General features: G+C 34.5%; 1 protein-coding gene and 1 long non-coding RNA gene across 2 annotated transcripts; both read left to right on the top strand.

Annotated features, from left to right (window-relative positions):
- Positions 1-251: 251 nt before the first annotated feature.
- LOC135844992 (uncharacterized) lies at positions 252-5,373 on the top strand. Its single transcript, XR_010558687.1, has 2 exons — positions 252-854; positions 2,776-5,373. It is a non-coding gene; the product is annotated as an uncharacterized LOC135844992 (long non-coding RNA).
- Positions 5,374-9,046: 3,673 nt separating this feature from the next.
- On the top strand, positions 9,047-18,909 carry LOC135844006 (uncharacterized). Its single transcript, XM_065362075.1, has 2 exons — positions 9,047-9,571; positions 16,143-18,909. Exon 2 carries the CDS (start codon positions 16,153-16,155, stop codon positions 18,343-18,345), a length of 2,193 nt encoding a protein of 730 aa, XP_065218147.1. The 5' UTR covers positions 9,047-9,571; positions 16,143-16,152; the 3' UTR covers positions 18,346-18,909.
- The last annotated feature ends 204 nt before the right edge of the window (positions 18,910-19,113 follow it).

Genomic DNA, 19,113 nt, shown 5'->3' with positions numbered 1-19,113 from the left:
ACGATTTTCAACTGATTTTTCGTATCATTTGATACTAGTTTCGCAATTTTTATAAAAAAGTAAGGCGACGGGTCAGTAGAAAAAAAACGTAAGATAAATAAGTTGCCTATGTTGTAACTTAGAGGGGAAAAATACGTTTTCAAAATCCCAGAGGCAAACTTTAATTTTGACCGTGGGGGTTAGTAGTTCTTTGAAAAATAAACAAAATTACGTAATACGACTTTTTGCCCCACTTGCAAATTGAAGGGACTACAAATGATTTTTAATTTCAAAAAAATCGCGATGAAAGAAATGAATCCGGAAATAAATATTAAGCACTTCAAACAAAAAAAAAAACAAAAATTTGTTATGATCATGTTCCACCACTCCCTGGACACCCTGTATAAAAAAATATACTACTGCTAACTTAACTAAAAACTAGGCATGAGAGAGTAATAGGGAGGAACCATGTGGTATTCGGAGGTGAAGGGAGTCTAGGGAAAAATAAAGCGGTTTAGGACCGACGGAATGTGCGGGGAAGAGAGAAAACGCGAGTGTAGGATAGAGAGAGATAGAAGACCGGTTTGCCGGGACAAATGGGCCTGGTCTGGTTCACTTGAAGCTTGAACCATGAACAGCATCTGTAGATAAAATACAGTCATATTATTCGTTTGTTATTCGTTCAATGTCACAATGTTGTGAAACTATGATCGTTCTCATTTTAGAAAAAGGGTGTTTTCTGTCAATTTGTATATGATGTACTATGTAACCAGTTTCGCTGTTGTTATTTTTATTGATAGGTAAATGATCAAAAAATTGCAATCGAAGTGAATTAATTGTTACTGGCCAAAATAATATTTAATGCAGTTCTGAAAGTAAGTACTATTATCTATATTTACCCAGGTTATTTTACGCACGTTTCATAAGTACCTATTAATATATTTTGCAAGATGAGAGAAGTCGATTGCGGGTGGATTTCAATTCGTTTTGCAGTCTGCAGCGACTTTTTGGAAATTACTGGAGCCTCCAGCAGATTTTCAATGCTCGAAATTTCCATTAAATTTTGGGGTGTACTTACATTGAATTTCACCTTTCTATCTCGACCAGAACACTGCAAAAGTAATTTTTCAAATTTTTAAAAAAGTACGAAATCTATGGACAGAAATATGTTTAAGACTGGAATGCTTCAATATGACTAGAAACAATCTGCAGTCAATTTCATAGCGTATTCAAGTTAGTTTGCAGAGTAAAATTCAGCTTTCTAACTCCATTTGATGATGAAATTTTGTGGTAATTTTAAGTTTCAAAAATCTGCCGAAAGCTCCAGAAATTTTCGCCAAAAATGAGGGAAAAAATCAAAATTTTACCAAATTGACCAAGAAAGCTGAAATTTGGGATATACTCTATTTTCGACATGCCAAATAGATTGGAAACGGTTTCAACTTGGTTTTGAGCAAATCTGGAGCCTCCAGCAGATTAATGAAACTCGAAATTCCCACAAAATTCCATCAAATTGGAGTTGTAAAGCTGAAATCTATTCTAAAAACTAATTCCAATACGCTACGAAGTACTGTAGGTGAATTTCAAGTCGTTTTGGAGCCTCCAGCGACTTTTTGAAAATTCCTGAAGCCTCCAGTAGATTTTTGAAACTTGAAATTTTCACAAAATTTCATCAAACTGAGATGGAGAGTCGAAATTCATTCTGCAAACTAATTTCAATACGCTATGATGTTGACTTCTGGCGGGCTTCCAGTCGTTATGGAGCCTCCAGCGACTTTTCAAAAGGTTATATGTTGTTTTTTTTTGGAAAATTGAAATTTTCTAAAAGTTGCTAGAAGCTTTAAAACCATTTGAAACCATCATGTAGTCTGCGAAGTAAATTTCAGCTTGCCAACTCCATTTGATAAATTACTTAATGTTGGGGAAATTTAAAGTTTCAAAAATATACCGGAGGCTCCAGTAATTTTCAAAAAAGTCGCTGGAGGCTCTAAAATGACTTGAAATCCACCAGCAGTCAACTTCGTAGCGTATTGAAAATAGTTTGCAGAATGAATTTTGACTCTCCATCTTAGTTTGATGAAATTTTGGGGAAATTTCAAGTTTAAAAAATCTACTGGAGGCTTCAGTAATTTTCAAAAAAGTCGCTAGAGGCCATAAAATGACTTGAACCCACCAGAAGTGGTCTTCAGAGGGTGTTGAAATTGGAGTGTAGAGTAAATTATGGTATATCCCAAATTTCAGCTTTCTTGGTCAATTTGGTAAAATTTTGATTTTTCCCTCATTTTTGGCCTAAATTCGATTTTCAAAAATTCACCAAAAATCGAAAAACGCACTTTAGCACTTGAAATTTTGACAGGTGATGAATTTTTGCATGATCTTTCGATCTACCTTTGTAAAGTTTGAAAAATGTCGTGCAAGTCCTATGTTGAAACGCGAAATCTGCGATTTCGGCTGACCTGTCAATCAAAATGGCCGCCATTTTGTAAGTGTGGCCAACTTTTTTTTTGGGCAAGTTCGCTTTAAAATGTTCCTTAGGATGTCCCCTTTAAGAAAAAAGTTGCCCCGTTGGATCGGCGGGGAGGGAGGGAGGGAGGGAGGGGGGGTGCAATTACTCCTATTGTCATATGCCGGACTATATTGAATCTCCCAATTTTGGGGGAATTTTTTCATCTTTTTTATTCGACGCAATCAAGCTGTTTGCAACTCACGATCAGAATATTTTAGTAAATCTTGCAAATATGTACCTATATTGCAATAATTTCACAATATGTACTAACCCTTCAATCTCAATTTTAGGTCACCCGCAATGGCTTCCAGAGTAATGTACGATTCGCAAGTTCGAAATGAAACATCCTCGAAAGACTTTGTGCTCCACCCCAGATTGACAAGTTTACAAGAGATGGCATACAACCAAATAGCCATAGCAGTGTGGTATAGATATTGTTCAACTCCAACCCAACGGAACTACAAACGATGGTATCCTCAATTTATTGATAAACAAGAACTAATGGATTGCCATAAACTGATAAAAACTTTGACGATGCCTCGATTTATGAAAGAAAACTTGAAAAAATATCTGAAGAGAGTTCGCCAAGAAACAATTAGTTGCACTAAATTCTTCATGTACGAATTATTATCAGGAAGGTTGGAGGAGTATAGAATCTCTCAAGTTGATTGGGAGTATTTCGTATGGCGTCCAGATGGTCGTATCAATTATAAAAGCACTGCCATCAAAATGCTACATTCGCGCGTGTTGACTGAGGTGCAGAAGTTCGCCATCATGAGCAATTTCTGCCTGGAAAATGATATCAAAATCTTCAATCTGAATCGCCGTCCTATGAAAACCTTTATCCCAAAAGTAAATGAACACCGAGATCCGTTATTGTTTTACTGGATCTGCTACCTGAAGAACAAATTACACATAATTACACCAGTCTTATTTCTTCGTTCATATGATTATCGTGATGAAACAAATTTTATATACAAAAACGAGAACCAATGGGGAGCGTTTGAGTACTTCTGGAATCGTTTAAGTGCTGAAGATCAAGTATCCTTTCTAAGCATCAGATTACGTACATTCGAGCGTTCTCACTGGTAAGATGGCCTGTTTTACAAGATGTCCCATGATCAGTTGACAAATTTACTGCTCCATCAACCGGTTCCTGTGATATTAGTTTTTATCAAAAAAATAGAAATGCCCGAGTGGGCAATAATGACTTGGAAGCGGTGTAAGAATCGCATATCTAATAAGCAATTTGTCAAGTTGTTGCTCAGCCTAGTTGGGCAATTTTCCAAACAGTTTATGCATGAACAAGAGCACAAGATGAGTGTTTTATTGGAAATTTGGAATGCGGCCAACGGTCACCATAAGAAATACGCAGCGAGACATGGGACATTAGAAACTGCTGTCGTTATTCTGCTGCCAGCGAGTCCTTTTAGATTTTCTTTTAGGTCAAATGATGATAATATAGAAGCACGTCTCTGGAAAAAAGTAGCACCCAGCAGTTTAAAGTTTCTACTGAAATTTATCTCTTTGAAAAGCGCGAATTTCAGAAAAAATCTATTTCTCGAAGGCGACCCCTCATTTATATTTTACTTCGATTTAAACTTGGTACGCGAAATATTTGATTTATGCTTGCCGAATTTCCAAGGTCAGCTGGAATTCCAAAATGAATGGAGTGCATACGGAATTCGTCCTTATTTATGTGATATTTTATACAACGTAAAAGATCACGATGAATTAAATGAAAGATTGTTACGTTCCTTTCAAAACTTGAATATTTCTTCAACCAATAGTGATGTACTAAAAAAATTCATCGAGTCGATGATTATAGCCCGTAAAACAGAACACCGAAAGTATTATTTTTCTGGTTTGATAAGATTGAATAAATTCATCGCGAAAATTCTGCCAGAAAATGTGTCCACAGTGTTGAAAATGAAAGAATCGTTCATTTCTTCATTTGCAGCCAACAGTGATCCATATGAACGGTATGGTAGTTTGCATGAATTGAGCATACTAATTGAGCAGGAGTTTGTACATGAACATCTGCCGGAATTGAAATACCGATTACTTCTAATACTCCTAACAACAAGTGTTGAAGAATGGGTTCGGTATGTGTCAAATTATGAAAATTTCGGCTGTGCTTTTTCATGGTGCTTTGATAATGAAGACGAAGATGAGTTTCTACATGTTAAACGTTATGTACTTAGACATATACCAATTGATAATATTGTTGGTAAAGTTTTTATTGCTAACCGAGTCACGTGTTTCAATAACTTGCAGAGATTTCTGGAGTGGTACTTCTCCGGAGTTGAGGAAAAAGTGGTATCTTTTAAATTAGGCATGGTGAATGATCCTGAGATTACTAAAGTATTGGAACGCATACAGGAATACGACAAGCAGTTTCGTGGAAAGTTTTTGCAGTGGATTGGCCTTCCTATTGAACTCCCTGCTAAAAGAAGTACCTTTAGCGTCGTATCTTTTTTATTTTTCATTTTTTTTGCCATTTTAGCCGTAATATGTGTGTACCTACCTCTAAGCTAATTCCATCATCTATGTACTTACTTACATACATATTTTTGTAATCATTTTTTTTTTTTAAATATGGCGATTGTTTGAAATTTTGCTCATGTATTCAGATGTTTTTATCAACATTCAGTGGTTTTTAATGGTTTTTGTGTTCGTTTAACGAGTATTGATGATATTTTATGCAACTTTTTTTTTCAAATTTTACTGAAATTTTATTAATGTTTGCCAAAGCTTAGGTACAATGTTCCCGACAATTTTACAGTTTTAGTCGTGATTCTTTTTTATAATTTTTCAATGAAGTTTTATAAAAATATTGTGTATTTTTTTTTCATTGTATGTAATTGATAAATTTTTTCGCCACTTGACACATTGTGATATTTTGTCTGAATTTTTCAATGTTTCATCAAATTTTTGATGTTTATATTATGATCATTTTTTTTCTTACTCTAAAATTTGAAAACTTTTCGAAACTCAACAATTTTCGATTTTCTAAAAATTTCATTTTTACAATTTTCTAGCTACAAGAACTTCTTAATAAATTTTAGAGTAGGTAAGAAAAAGTGATATCGTAACAAAATTTGTTTGAGTATTTTTCGGCGTAGTATTCATTTTTTCATCGCGATTTTTTGAAATTGAAAATCATTTGCAGCCCTTTCAATTTGCAAGTTGGACGAAAAGTCATAATAGTTAATTTTGTGAATTTTTTCAAAGTACTACCGACACCAAACCCCATGGTCAAAATTGGATTTTGGCTCTCAGATTTTGAAAATGCATTTTTCCCCTTCAATTTTGAAGACAGACCTTGCCTTCATGTAGACCACAATCCATACACGAAAAAGTGCTCTAGAAGTTGATTTTGTATTTTTTTTTCGGGAACCAAAAAAACGCGCTGCCAAAATGAAGGTACTCGTACTATGTGCCCCATTCAGAAAAGTGCAATTTTGAAATTTTTCCCTTGCACAAATGGGGGGTGGACCCTCAAAAAGGTGATTTTGGGGACATGGTCGGAACCACAAAAACTCGACGGGGTTGTGTTGGGGGACTTCTCCCGATACCAAATATGTGCTTTTTTTCCGTGGCACCCTGCACAACTGCATACTGTGGCACTTTTAATGCGATTTTTATGCATTTTTGGCCGATTTCGACGATAAAACGGTTCTGATGACCAGAGTATGGCCTGAAACCAATGGATTCTTGGACGTGTGTTGAACGGGGATATTTGAAGCCCAACTACGCAAACACGGTGAAAAAATACTTGCACAACGCGATTTTATGTGCACTAATAGGTTTGTTACCACTCCCCTCCCCCCGGTATTCAATAATGCATTGTCTATTTGATAATATCGATGCGACCCATCAAAGTGATATGAAATTTCGCGCTGAACTCAAAAATCGTAATCATTTTCAATTCTGACCCCCCCCACGGTGGAGTTTTGACTCCCAAACTGAATATAACGACGATATTAAACAAGTTTACCACATTACACGTCGATACCGAGGATTTATGTGTACGCAATAAGAATTATTTCTCATATTCGTTGCTGGGAATATTTTTGCTTCAAAAGTTTTCATTCAATCTGCACCCCCTCCCCTCCCCTTCCAAGACTATGTTTGAACATGGATTTGAAAACTTGATAATGACCTATTAAAGTGGTACAAAATTTCGCGCTGAGCTCGAAAATTGCATTCATTTTTCATTTGCACCCCCTCGGTGGAGTTTTGCCCCCTCCGACCATAAATCTAACTACGAAAATGAACACGTTGCACATTACGTGTCTGTACATGAGGATTTATAAAAAAAATATTAGTGGAAAAAAATACAAAAATGAAAGAAAAAACAGAAAAATGGAAAATACAAAAAAGAAAAAAGAAAAAAAGGAGACGAAATGAAAAAAAAAACAGAAAAATAAGAACGAGAAAAACATTCAATGAAATGAGAAAATTAAAACAAAAAATAAAAACAAATCAGATAATGAAATAAGAAAAAAAGAAAAAATGAGAAAAAAATACAAACAAGAAAAATGGAACAACAATGACAGATACAAAAAATGTAAATGAAAAAAAGGAGATGAAATGAAAAAAAAAAAAAAAAAAAAAAAAAACAGAAAAATAAGAACGTGAAATACATGAAAATAAATCAGATGAAATAAGAAAAAAAGAATAACGAAAAAATAATGCAAACAAGAAAAATGGAACAACATCAAAAGATACAAAATAGGTATGAAAAACGAAAAAAAAAATATAAACAAACCAAAAAAAGGAACGTAAATGAAAAATACAAAAAATGCAAGCAAAAAAAATGAAAGATGAAAAAAATATAGATAAACAAGAAAAATGGAACAGCATCAAAAGATACAAAATAGGTATGAAAAACGAGAAAAAAATATAAACAAACCAAAAAAAGGAACGTAAATGAAAAATACAAAAAATGCAAGCAAAAAAAATGAAAGATGAAAAAAATATAGATAAACAAGAAAAATGGAACAGCATCAAAAGATACAAAATAGGTATGAAAAACGAGAAAAAAATATAAACAAACCAAAAAAAGGAACGTAAATGAAAAATACAAAAAATGCAAGCAAAAAAAATGAAAGATGAAAAAAATATAGGTAAACAAGAAAAATGGAACAATCTTTTGATGTTGTTCCATTTTTCTTGTTTACCTATATTTTTTTCATCTTTCATTTTTTTCGCATGCATTTTTTGTATTTTTCATTTACATTCCTTTTTTTGGTTTGTTTATATTTTTTTCTCGTTTTTCATACCTTTTTTGTATCTTTTGATGTTGTTCCATTTTTCATTTACTTGTGGGTGTTTTAAAAACAACAGAAATACACGAAAATGTTTTCTCCAGCTTCGTCGTACCCAAACTTCGATTCAGTCATGAGAAACAACAATCGATCGACTGTAGGGAGAGGCGGGAGGGGTCAAAATGAAACACGAATGAGATTTTCGAGATCAGCGCTAAATTTTATATCATTTTGACGGGTCGCGTCAAGTTTTCAAACCCATAAGGTAGGGGGACGGAGATGGGATGAGAAATTTTGAAACAGAAACATGCCCATATAACAAATGTGAGAATCATTTGAAATACGTACCTACACATAAATCCTCATTTATACAGACACGTAATGTGCAACGTGTTCATTTTCGTAGTTAGATTTATAGTCGGAGGGGGGCAAAACTCCACCGAGGGGGTGCAAATGAAAAATGAATGCAATTTTCGAGCTCAGCGCGAAATTTTATACCACTTTAATAGGTCATTATCAAATTTTCAAATCCATGTTCAAACATAGTCTTGGAAGGGGAGGGGAGGGGGTGCAGATTGAATGAAAACTTTTGAAGCAAAAATATTCCCAGCAACGAATATGAGAAATAATTCTTATTGCGTACACATAAATCCTCGGTATCGACGTGTAATGTGGTAAACTTGTTTAATATCGTCGTTATATTCAGTTTGGGAGTCAAAACTCCACCGTGGGGGGGGGGGGGTCAGAATTGAAAATGATTACGATTTTTGAGTTCAGTGCGAAATTTCATATCACTTTGATGGGTCGCATCGATATTATCAAATAGACAATGCATTATTGAATACCGGGGGGAGGGGAGTGGTAACAAACCTATTAGTGCACATAAAATCGCGTTGTGCAAGTATTTTTTCACCGTGTTTGCGTAGTTGGGCTTCAAATATCCCCGTTCAACACACGTCCAAGAATCCATTGGTTTCAGGCCATACTCTGGTCATCAGAGCCGTTTTATCGTCGAAATCGGCCAAAAATGCATAAAAATCGCATTAAAAGTGCCACAGTATGCAGTTGTGCAGGGTGCCACGGAAAAAAAGCACATATTTGGTATCGGGAGAAGTCCCCCAACACAACCCCGTCGAGTTTTTGTTGTTCCGACCATGTCCCCAAAGTCACCTTTTTGAGGGTCCACCCCCCATTTGTGCAAGGGAAAAATTTCAAAATTGCACTTTTCTGAATGGGGCACATAGTACGAGTACCTTCATTTTGGCAGCGCGTTTTTTTGGTTCCCGAAAAAAAAATACAAAATCAACTTCTAGAGCACTTTTTCGTGTATGGATTGTGGTCTAATGTTCCTTTTTTCTGAAAGTGTCGTGTCCGATTGTCGTTGTATCCAAATCATAAATTTGTACCACCACTCCCTGGACACCCTGTATAATACTACTGCTAACCACTACTAACTAGAGATTAGACGCGAGAGAGCATGTGAGATTGTGAGAGCAGCAGACGATACAGAGATGAATAGGGATGAAATCCTGAAGTATTCGGGGGTGAAGAGAGTTGAGGGAAAGACAGAAAGCGGTTTGGGAACGATGGAATGCAGGGTAGAAAGAGAGAAAACGCGAATGTAGGATAGAGAGAGAGACAGAAGACTGGTTTGGGTTCGCTTCATCGCTTGAGCAGCGTTTGTAGCCATGTACAACGTACAATACATAGGTTAACGTCCAGTTTCACAATATTATGAAAATACGAAAGTTCACATTTTAGAAAAAAAGGTGTTTTTGTGGTGAAATAAATAATATTTAATGCAGTCCTGAAAGTAAGTATTACCATATACTATCTCTATTTAATATATCTATGTCGCGCGTTTTATAAGACGTATTAATATTTGCAAGATCCGCTGAAAATGCGAAGAAGATGAAGTACTCGTGTAGCATCATCGTTTATAATGGGTTCGCCCTCAATTTACAGATACGTAGTAAAAAGAATCAAACAAAATTCAACCTTTCCATTCTACGTACCTAGTATTTGTATAAACAAAGTTTCTATCTTACGGTCTTCCCCAATTTGTCTCTGATATTATGAATTTTTTTCACTTTCCGAGAAAAAAATAGAGAAATAACCTAACAAACCGCAGCCATTATTATACATACCTACCTATAGAAGCAGCAGATTTGCGTTTAAAACAAAAAAAAAATAGTCTTCTGGAAATTTTACAAGCTCAAATCAGCTGGAGATGAATCCCAATTTAATCTATTAGAGTCTATCGCAAGTTATTTTAACAAAAATTTCCAGGTGGGCAGCTCGTGCATTTTTATTGACAAACATTGTAAAGAAAAAAATTTAATAAAATAAAAAAATATTGAAATTTGCACGAATTGCAGTGTTTTGTTTAAAACAAACAAAACTATAACCAACCGAATTAGAATCGCACGAAATTTTTCGAACTGGACAAAACTAGATCGAAAAAGCATGAAAGAATTTTATCACCGACCAAAATTTCAAATGAAGTGGTACTTGAATTTTTCAATTTTTGGTGAAGTTTTGAGCACCTTTATGCGAAAAATGAGAATAAAAATCAAAATTTTACCAAATTGACCTAGAAAGCTAGAATTTGGGATACACTCTATTTTCTGACCTCCAGAACGATTGCAAATGTTTAAAACCATTTTGAGCAGTTCTGAAGCCTACAGCAGATCATTTCAACTTGAAATTTCCATAAAATTTCATCGAATGGTTCAAAAATGACACTTCCGCCTTCGTTTGAGGTATAAAGATGAAATTTATTAGTTTACGCTGTAAGTTTTATGGAAATTTCGAGCATTGAAACTCTGCTGGAGGCTCTAGTAATTCCCAAAAAGTCGCTGGAGGCTCCAAAACGACTTGAAATCCACCAGCAGTCGACTTAATTTGTAGTGAAATTAATTTATAGAATGAATTTCGGCTTTCCAACGCCATTTGATGAAATGATGTGGAAATTTCGAGTTTTATAATGTTACTGGAGGTTTCAAGAATTTTCAAAAAGTCACTGGGAGCTCTAAAATGACTTGAACCCACCAACAGTCGACTTGATGGCGTGTTTTTTTTTTTTTTTTTGAAGTGCAGTGTGAATTGCGGATTCCCAACTTCATTCGATGAATTCTCTGGAGAAGAGGAGTATCGATAAGGCAATTTTTTGGCACCAGAAGGTTCTTGGACCACTCTTAAAATGTTGTAAATCTCCCAAATACGAATTCGTGGTAAGTTGACCCAAATTGACTATTTTTGGGCTTCAGGGGTTCCCAAAGTTGCGAATAAAAAAAGAATTTTAGGAACCACTAAGTATTATTTTCAAAAACATTTTTAGCGTATTCGTAAAATTTCTCTTTGAACCCGGTAAAAAGCTTCTTACAGTTTTTATTAGTATCTGAGAGATCTCCATCCTACTTACCAAATTTTTAGCTCAATAAAATTTTCCGCAGGTACTCAAAAATCAAATTCTTTGTAATTTCGATATTTTGGGAACCTGAAATCGTGAAAACGCGACTTCAACGTTTTTTCGAAGAGTAAAATTTCAGAATTTGACCCAAAGAATCTCAATTTTATGAAAGTTACAGGAAAAATCAAATGAAAAATTATCGGGCACTTGCTAGTGCGTTTCAAATGTAAATTCTTCAATTTTTTTAAAAAATATGCATTAATGCCATTTTTAGGGGTGCCCAAAGTGGGAGGGCTCTATAAAAAGGGTTCAAAATTACGAGTATAATATGTACAGGGAGCCTAATTAAACTTTTTCATCTGGATAATTGAATATATGCCTAAAAAAACGTTAAGTTTGGCGCAAATCGCAGGTGTCTAGTTTTTCAAGGGTTCCCAAAATATTCAAATTATGAAAAATTAGAAAATTTGATTTTTCGAGCTCAAAATTTGGTGTGGATGGAGGTCTTTCAGATACTAATAAAATAAACTATAAAAAGCTTTTCAGCGGGGCTCAAAGGGGTGGTTCCAAAATCTTCCAAAAATTAACCCTCTCCCCATTTCTGCCTCGAGGGTCGAAAATATAAAAATCGCCTCATACTCTCTAAATTTGAAACAGTCAATTTCACTGCTTAGCAGTCACGACATTTTGCCTTTTTAAAGCAGTAGTTTTTTTTACTGCAAAACAGTGAAAAATTACTGAATTGGTCAGTAAAAAATAATTTTGACTGACCAATTCAGTAATTTTTCACTGTTTTGCAGTAAAAAAAACTACTGCTTTAAAAAGGCAAAATGTCGTGACTGCTAAGCAGTGAAATTTGACTGCTTTAAATTTAGAGAGTATAATGTTCACCGGGTTCAAACAAATGTTATACGCTAAAAAAGTTTTTGAAAATAACACTCAGTGGTTCCTAAAATTCTTGTTTTTTCGCAACTTTGGAAACCCCCGGAGCCCAAAAATTGTGATTTTGGGTCAACTAACCACGGATTCGTATTTGGGGCATTTATTACAAGATTTCAAGAGTGGTCCAGTCGATAACTGTCTGGTGCCCAAAAATGGCCTCATCGATACTCCTCCTATTTAGTTTCAAAAATCTTCTTGGAGGTTCTTGAACCAATCAAAACAGTTTCAAACCGTTTTGATTAGTTTTGGCAGGTCGAAAATAGGGCATATCCCAAATTTCAGCTTTCGAGGTTAATTTGGTAAAATTTGGATTTTTTCGAATTTTTTTCTTTACAGATTGAATCTCACAATTTTGGGGGAACTTTTTCATCTTTCTCATTCGACGCAATCGAACTTTTTGCAACTCACTATCTCAACATTTTATTAAATCATGCGAGTATTGCAACCGTTTCACTTAGGATTTCTTGCCTGTATCATTGTTAATCAAATCAAATCGTTTCTTGCAGTGGACAGCTTTTGCTGTATTTACAATGTCAATAGTATTAATTACAATATCAACACAGTAGGTACTGCTGTGGGGGGGGGGGGGAATTGAAAATACAGATAAGTAATTAAATTATACAAGATATTAAGAAATACTCTTTTGTGAGAAAATAAGTTTGAAATGAGAAAAAAATGGGAAAATTAACACAAAACCAAAAAAAAACATAATTATTAGATAGAGCTCATGAAAAATCAGTAAAATACTCTTTTGTGAGAACAATAGAAAGTTTAAAATAAAATAGCACACAAAAAAAAAAAAAGTTTAAATAACAAGAGATTATAAAAATTACAGTAGGAAAACAACTTAATAATCTAGCTGCAACATTTCTTCAACACTGTACAACGCATAAGGTAAGACCGCCTATTAGTACGCGGTCAAGGTTTGAGACGCTCTAGCTCCCAGAGTTGTGCATAAAAATTTATGAAATTTTGTACACATAAACTTTGAACCCTTGGCTACATAACTGCTTACTCACTTTTGAGTTTCCCATTGCTGCTTTTTTGTAATAACGCAAAAATGAGGGCAACTCAAATGCGTACTAATAGGAAGCTATTAGTAGGCAAACGTCCGCCTATAAGTACGCATGAGTAAATACACGTTGAAAATGGTAAAAAATCCAACAAAAAGCACTGAAAAAGTGTAATGGCATATTTAGAGGGAATTACTGTGTAAAAAAACCGAATTAGCAATTCAAATATCCGAAAAAGCAAAGTTTTCAGATTTTAAAAAAATACATTTTTTTGACATCATATTTTTTGACCATTTTTTTTAAATTAGCGTCAGTATCATGATCAGACTTCATAATCTTGAACTTAGATGGACTAAATACCAATTTCAGCTAATTTTATTCATTTTAATGCAAAATGATCAAAAAAATGAAAATTTACATGCAAAAATGATGCGTACTAATAGGACTTAGGAGGTGCGTACTTATAGGAAGTTTTTTGTTCTGACATAAAATGATGTCTAGCTCTACAATAAAATAATATTTTTGAAATGTCTTTTTTTTCATAAGAAACTACATAAAATTACGGATCGATTGGTATAAGATACTTACCAAATAACATCATTTCAATATGTTCAATCTCATTTCCCATTTTGATGAAAAAAAAATCCAAAACACAGTTTTTCATTCAAATTGTTCTCAGAGACAGAGTTTTCAATCAAACTGCGTGATTTTTTCGGAGAAACTAGGGTCATTAGTCAGCTACGTCATGGTGTGGTCAAATTTTCAATCAGTGTTACCAATCGCGAGAAAAACGCAATGCGTACTAATAGGCAGTTTTACCTTATCTCTGTAGCCAATATTTGAGTTTATTTTAAAAAAATTTTTTGGATACTATATTTTTTAGCTCCTGTAGTATTTTGTTATAAATTTTTGAGGCCATGAAATCAATGCTATTTTGCATATTTTTCGTTCTTAAATTTTCACTTATGGCCAAATTTCTAAATCGTGTTTCATATGTATGAGAAGGTACCTTAAAATTTATTATTCCATTCTTTACCTACCATAATACATAATTGTGACGCAACCAGCGATACCATACCATATGTCGGCAAAAATTTTTTTCGTTTTATTGTGGTTTCTGGTAGTGTTTTTCTTCCTCTTTTCAATGGTGCAAACAGATTTTCAAAATATTAAAATCTGACAAATTTGCAAAATTTCAAAGTTGCGTATTTTTTGAAATTCAAAAACCAAAATTCTGAGAAAAACGTTTTTGAAAGTTTGGGTTATTTTTGTAACATTTTTAAAAACCAGTGAACATGTAAGGGTGAGATATGGCCCAACCGCGATACGTGGTTTTTATTATAAAGTCTTCGCAGCAAAGATTATTAAACTTATTCCATAGTGGGGACTGAAGGTTACGTGTACAAGTATATTCTCTATCCGAGGTTCCAAGCTCTGCTCGTGAACCTCGCAGCATCACTTGGTCCGAGTACCTCGAGCTCGCTTGTACCATGGTCGCGGAGTGCGCTAGGCTGGAGTGGCTCAGTTCCACTCTCCCTGTTTTTATAATGTAACCCATCGCGTGGTGAATTTGTTTTATAAGTTTTAACATTGAGAACATTAATCACGTTATGTCGATTGATTAATGATACCATGGAAGCATCCCTTTTCGTTCCGGATCTAAGGGATCGGCGACCCAATTGAAAGTGTACCTACCAACCAATAACCAGCGACGTGCTTAGTATGAGTAGCACCCCGACGAGCTGGTAACGTGTACAGTGTTGAGGTAAGAGATGTATCCTGAATCTTACCCAGTTTCCTTCACCACCCCTTTAATTATAAGTAGTGTAACTTTACCGCACTTTTATAATTAACTGCACTCCTCGCTTAATAAACGCTTGCCAGGCTCAAGCCTGAGATAGTTCTACACAATCCGCATAGTCTTGACCGATTATGCTGCTGACAGTTTTCCATGTCAACACAGAATAATATTAATTTAGTATTAAGATTATTTGGTATAATTACGCTAAACCATTTTATTCAATTACATCGAATATAGGAGTAAAATGATTTGTCTACTGTGTTTTATTTCACGAGTAGATTCAGATTAGTGTTAAATAGGAGTTAGTATTGATTGACAGCCTACCCTCTGAGCTAGACCACTCCGTAGAAATATAACTTCTCTAAGGAATATTTCTTGGAATCCCCCAGGCATTAAGATATTACCATCTTTCCCCTCACTGCCAATCCTTCCTATCCCCCTTTTTACAAACAGTATTTTTTTTTTTTTTGATTTTCTTCATCTTTTAATGGTTTTACATCATAATATTTTTTTTTTTTGACATTTTCTTATGAAAAGCACTTTTGTAAAACCGGTTTTTCACCACTAAAACGACGTGTTTGAGATCGGTGGGTACACCCATTCCAAAGTATAGGCTTCATAGTATATGAATCGACAAAAAATTTTTTTTGATATTTTCTGACTTTTTCCATGAAAACGCGATTATCTCAAAAAAAAGTTTTCCGACTTATGGTATGGTATCGCTGGTCGCGTCACAATTGAAGAATGTACTCACATGAAGCTGGCAGTATTTTATTTTCAATAAAGACTGGTATACAGGATTCTCTTGGATGTTTTCAAAACATTATTCTTAGAACTCTTTTTTGTATTAGAAGTACACGATGGAGTAGGCTGTGGTTACCACCCCAAAGTGCTATTCCATAGCTACGATTAGAGTGAAATAGGTCAAAGTATGCGATTTTTAAAGTATGAGAGTGTGTAATATCTCGGAGTTGTCTTATCAAATAGGTATAGGTGGAGAGTTTTTTGATTAAATTGTCAACTTGGTTATTCCATTTTAAGTCAGAATCTATTATAACTCCTAAGAATTTAGTTGATTCGAGTGTCATGTAATTTTCAGTTACAGAGGAAGGTAATTTCCCAAATCCCAAGAAATGTGTTTTATTTAAATTTAATATAATTTTGTTTGCTGAGAACCAAGCTATCAACACAACTAACCCACCAATCTCAATTTCAGATCATCCACAATGGACCCTAGAGGAATATACGATTCGCAAGTTCAAAATGAAACATCGTCGGACAAGTTTGTGCTCCATGCCAGATTGCCAAGCTTACAACAGATGGCGTACAACCAAATAGCCATTGCAGTGTGGTATAGATATTGTTCAACTCCACGCCAACGAGACTATGGACAAATTCAACTTCCAGACTCGATAGATAGAGTAGAACTAGTGAATTGCCATAAACTGGTAAGAACATTGGAAATGCCTACATTTATGAAAGAAATCATGAGAAAATATTTAAAGAGAGTTCGTGAAGAAACAATTAGTTGCACTAGATTGTTCCAATACGAGTTATTTTCAGAAAACTTGCAGGCGTATCGAATCCCTCAAGTTGATTGGGAATATTTTGTGTGGAGTCCAGATGGTAGAATCAATTATAAAACCACCGCCATCAAAATGCTACATTCGGGCGTGTTGACTGAGGTGCAAAAGTTCGCCATCGTCAGCAATTTCTGTCTGGAAAATGAGATCACAATCTGCGATCTGAATCATCCTCTTATGGAGACCTTTATCCCAAAAGTGAACAGAGCCCGGGATCCGTTATTGTTTTACTGGATCTGCTACCTGAAGAACGAATTACACAGAATTGGACCATCCTTCCTTCGTTCAGCTGACCATCATGGTAGATTACATTTGATATACAAAAATAAGAATCACTGCGAAGCGTTCGATTATTTCTGGAATCATTTGAGTGCTGAAGATCAAGTATCCTTTATAAGTGGCAGATTAGGTAGATTTGAGCGTTATCGCTTGCATTATAGTCTCTTTTGTAAGATGTCACATGATCAATTATCAAATTTACTGTTCCATCGACCAGTTGGTGTGATATTATTTTTTCTCAACAAAATTGAAATGCCCGAGTGGGCAATTATGGCTTGGAAGCGGTGTAAACATCGGATATCTAATGAGCAATTTGTTAACTTGCTGGAGAGCGTATTTGACAGGTGGGACAATAATCCTATCCCTATCCTTCGCCAAGAGTACAAAATGAGTGTTTTATTGGAAATTTGGAATACGGCCAGTGATCACCAGAAGAATTATGCAGCGAGACAGGCCCAATTAAAAGAAACTCTGGTTCATCCTATCTTGTATTACCGGAAAAGACTGGCACCCAGTAGTTTGAAATTTCTACTGAAATTTTTATCTTTCACAAGTGCGCAATTCAGAAAAAATCTGATTCTCGAAGGTGATCCCTCATTTATATTTTATTTCGATTTCAACGCGGTACTTAAAATATTTGAGTTATGCTTGCCAAATTCCCGAGGTAAGGTGGAATTGAAAATTGAACGGATTAAATACATAATTCATCCTTATTTTTGTAAAATTTTATACACCGTAGAAGAATACGACGAATTGAATAGAAGATTGATTCGTTCCATTCAAAACTTGAATATTTCTTCGAAAGATACTCTAGAAAATTTCATCGAGTCATTGGCCATAGTCAATAAAAGAGGATATAACCAAACTTATTATACCTCTGACTTGGCAAGATTGAGTAAATTCGTCGCCAAAATTCTGCATGTAAATGTGTCTACAGTGTTGAAAATGAAAGAATCGTATTTTTCCCGATCATTTTCCGCCAACAGTGATCTATGTGAACGGTACGGTAGCTTGAATGAATTGAGCAAACTAATTGAGCAGGAGTTTGTACACGAACATTTGCAAGAGTTGAAAAACCGATTAGCTGAAAAACTTCAAGCAGCAAGTGTTTACCAATGGGGTTGGTATCTGTCTGGATATGAAATGTTCACCCATCTTTTTTCGTGGTGCTTTGAAAATGAAGAAGAAATGCGTTTACAAGTTAAACGTTTTATACCAATTAACGATATTATTTGCGAGTTTTTAGAAAAAATTGGTTTCCGAATCGCGTATTTCAATAGCTTGGATAGATTTGTGGAGTGGTACTGCTTCGGTGTAGAGGAAGAAATTGTATCTTTTAAATTAGGTTTAATAAATGATCCTGAGATTACTAAATCAATAGAAATCGTACAGAAATACGACACGCGGTTTCGTATAAAGTTTTTGCAGTGGGTTGGCCACCCTATTGAACTCCATGCTAAAACTAAAAGTAGTACTTATGGCAGCACATGCACATATTGTTTCTTTTCTCTTTTATTCGCTGTTTTATCCGTAATATTGGTGCATCTCGTAAGCTAATGCATCATGCCCATTAGGCTTATTTATGAGTTTAATCATCCATGACAAACTTGTTCCAGAAGCTCTAAAACTTACTTAGTTAAAAGATAGATGCACATGTGTACCTCTACCTACTTATGTAAGTATACATTTTTAAAATCTCACTATGGTGTGTAGGATACAATGTATAAGTATATTTTGTAATTCATAATAAAAATTCCAATGTCAGTATTTGGTATTTAGGAAGTTTTGGTCGCGATTCTTTTTTATAATTTTCAATAATTTATTTCTTGCAGAAATGTTAGCAAAATTTCGCTGATTTTTGTTTTGTGTTTTTAATAATAATAAGTTGTTTTGTGTAATTTTATTAAATTTTAATTAAAACTTTTCAATGTTTCATCAACTTTCGATGTTCTTAATCATTTTTCATGTCATTTCACCAAATTTTTTGGCAAAATTTTGCTCAATTTTCTTGATTTTTTAACAATTTTTGTTAATTTTTACAACTGATGAGTAGTTACTTACCTATAGTTTGGCATTTTTGTTGCTCATTTCATTGAATTTTGATGAATAAATTAGATCAATTTCCAATACGAGTACCGTTGTTTGATTTTACAATCATCTGACGTTTTGAGAGCTTGGAAGAAATTTGATGAATTCTCAACAGTATGTGAGACTTTTAGACCTGAAAAAGCGTTCTTGTTACGTTACTAGTCATTTCTTGTAAATTGTAGGTACGTAATTTTTAGTAAATTATTGGTAATACATATTCAGTGAATCACTGGTAAC

Source organism: Planococcus citri, chromosome 4 (assembly GCF_950023065.1).
Source record: "Planococcus citri chromosome 4, ihPlaCitr1.1, whole genome shotgun sequence".
In the NCBI taxonomy this organism is placed as follows: Eukaryota; Metazoa; Arthropoda; class Insecta; order Hemiptera; family Pseudococcidae; genus Planococcus; species Planococcus citri.
Note: the sequence above shows the minus strand (reverse complement) of the source record. Positions and strands in the feature narration are given on the sequence as shown.

Excerpts from the sequence above, each read along its gene's own strand:
- LOC135844006 (XM_065362075.1), top strand. The coding sequence starts at position 16,153 with ATGGACCCTAGAGGAATATACGATTCGCAAGTTCAAAATGAAACATCG.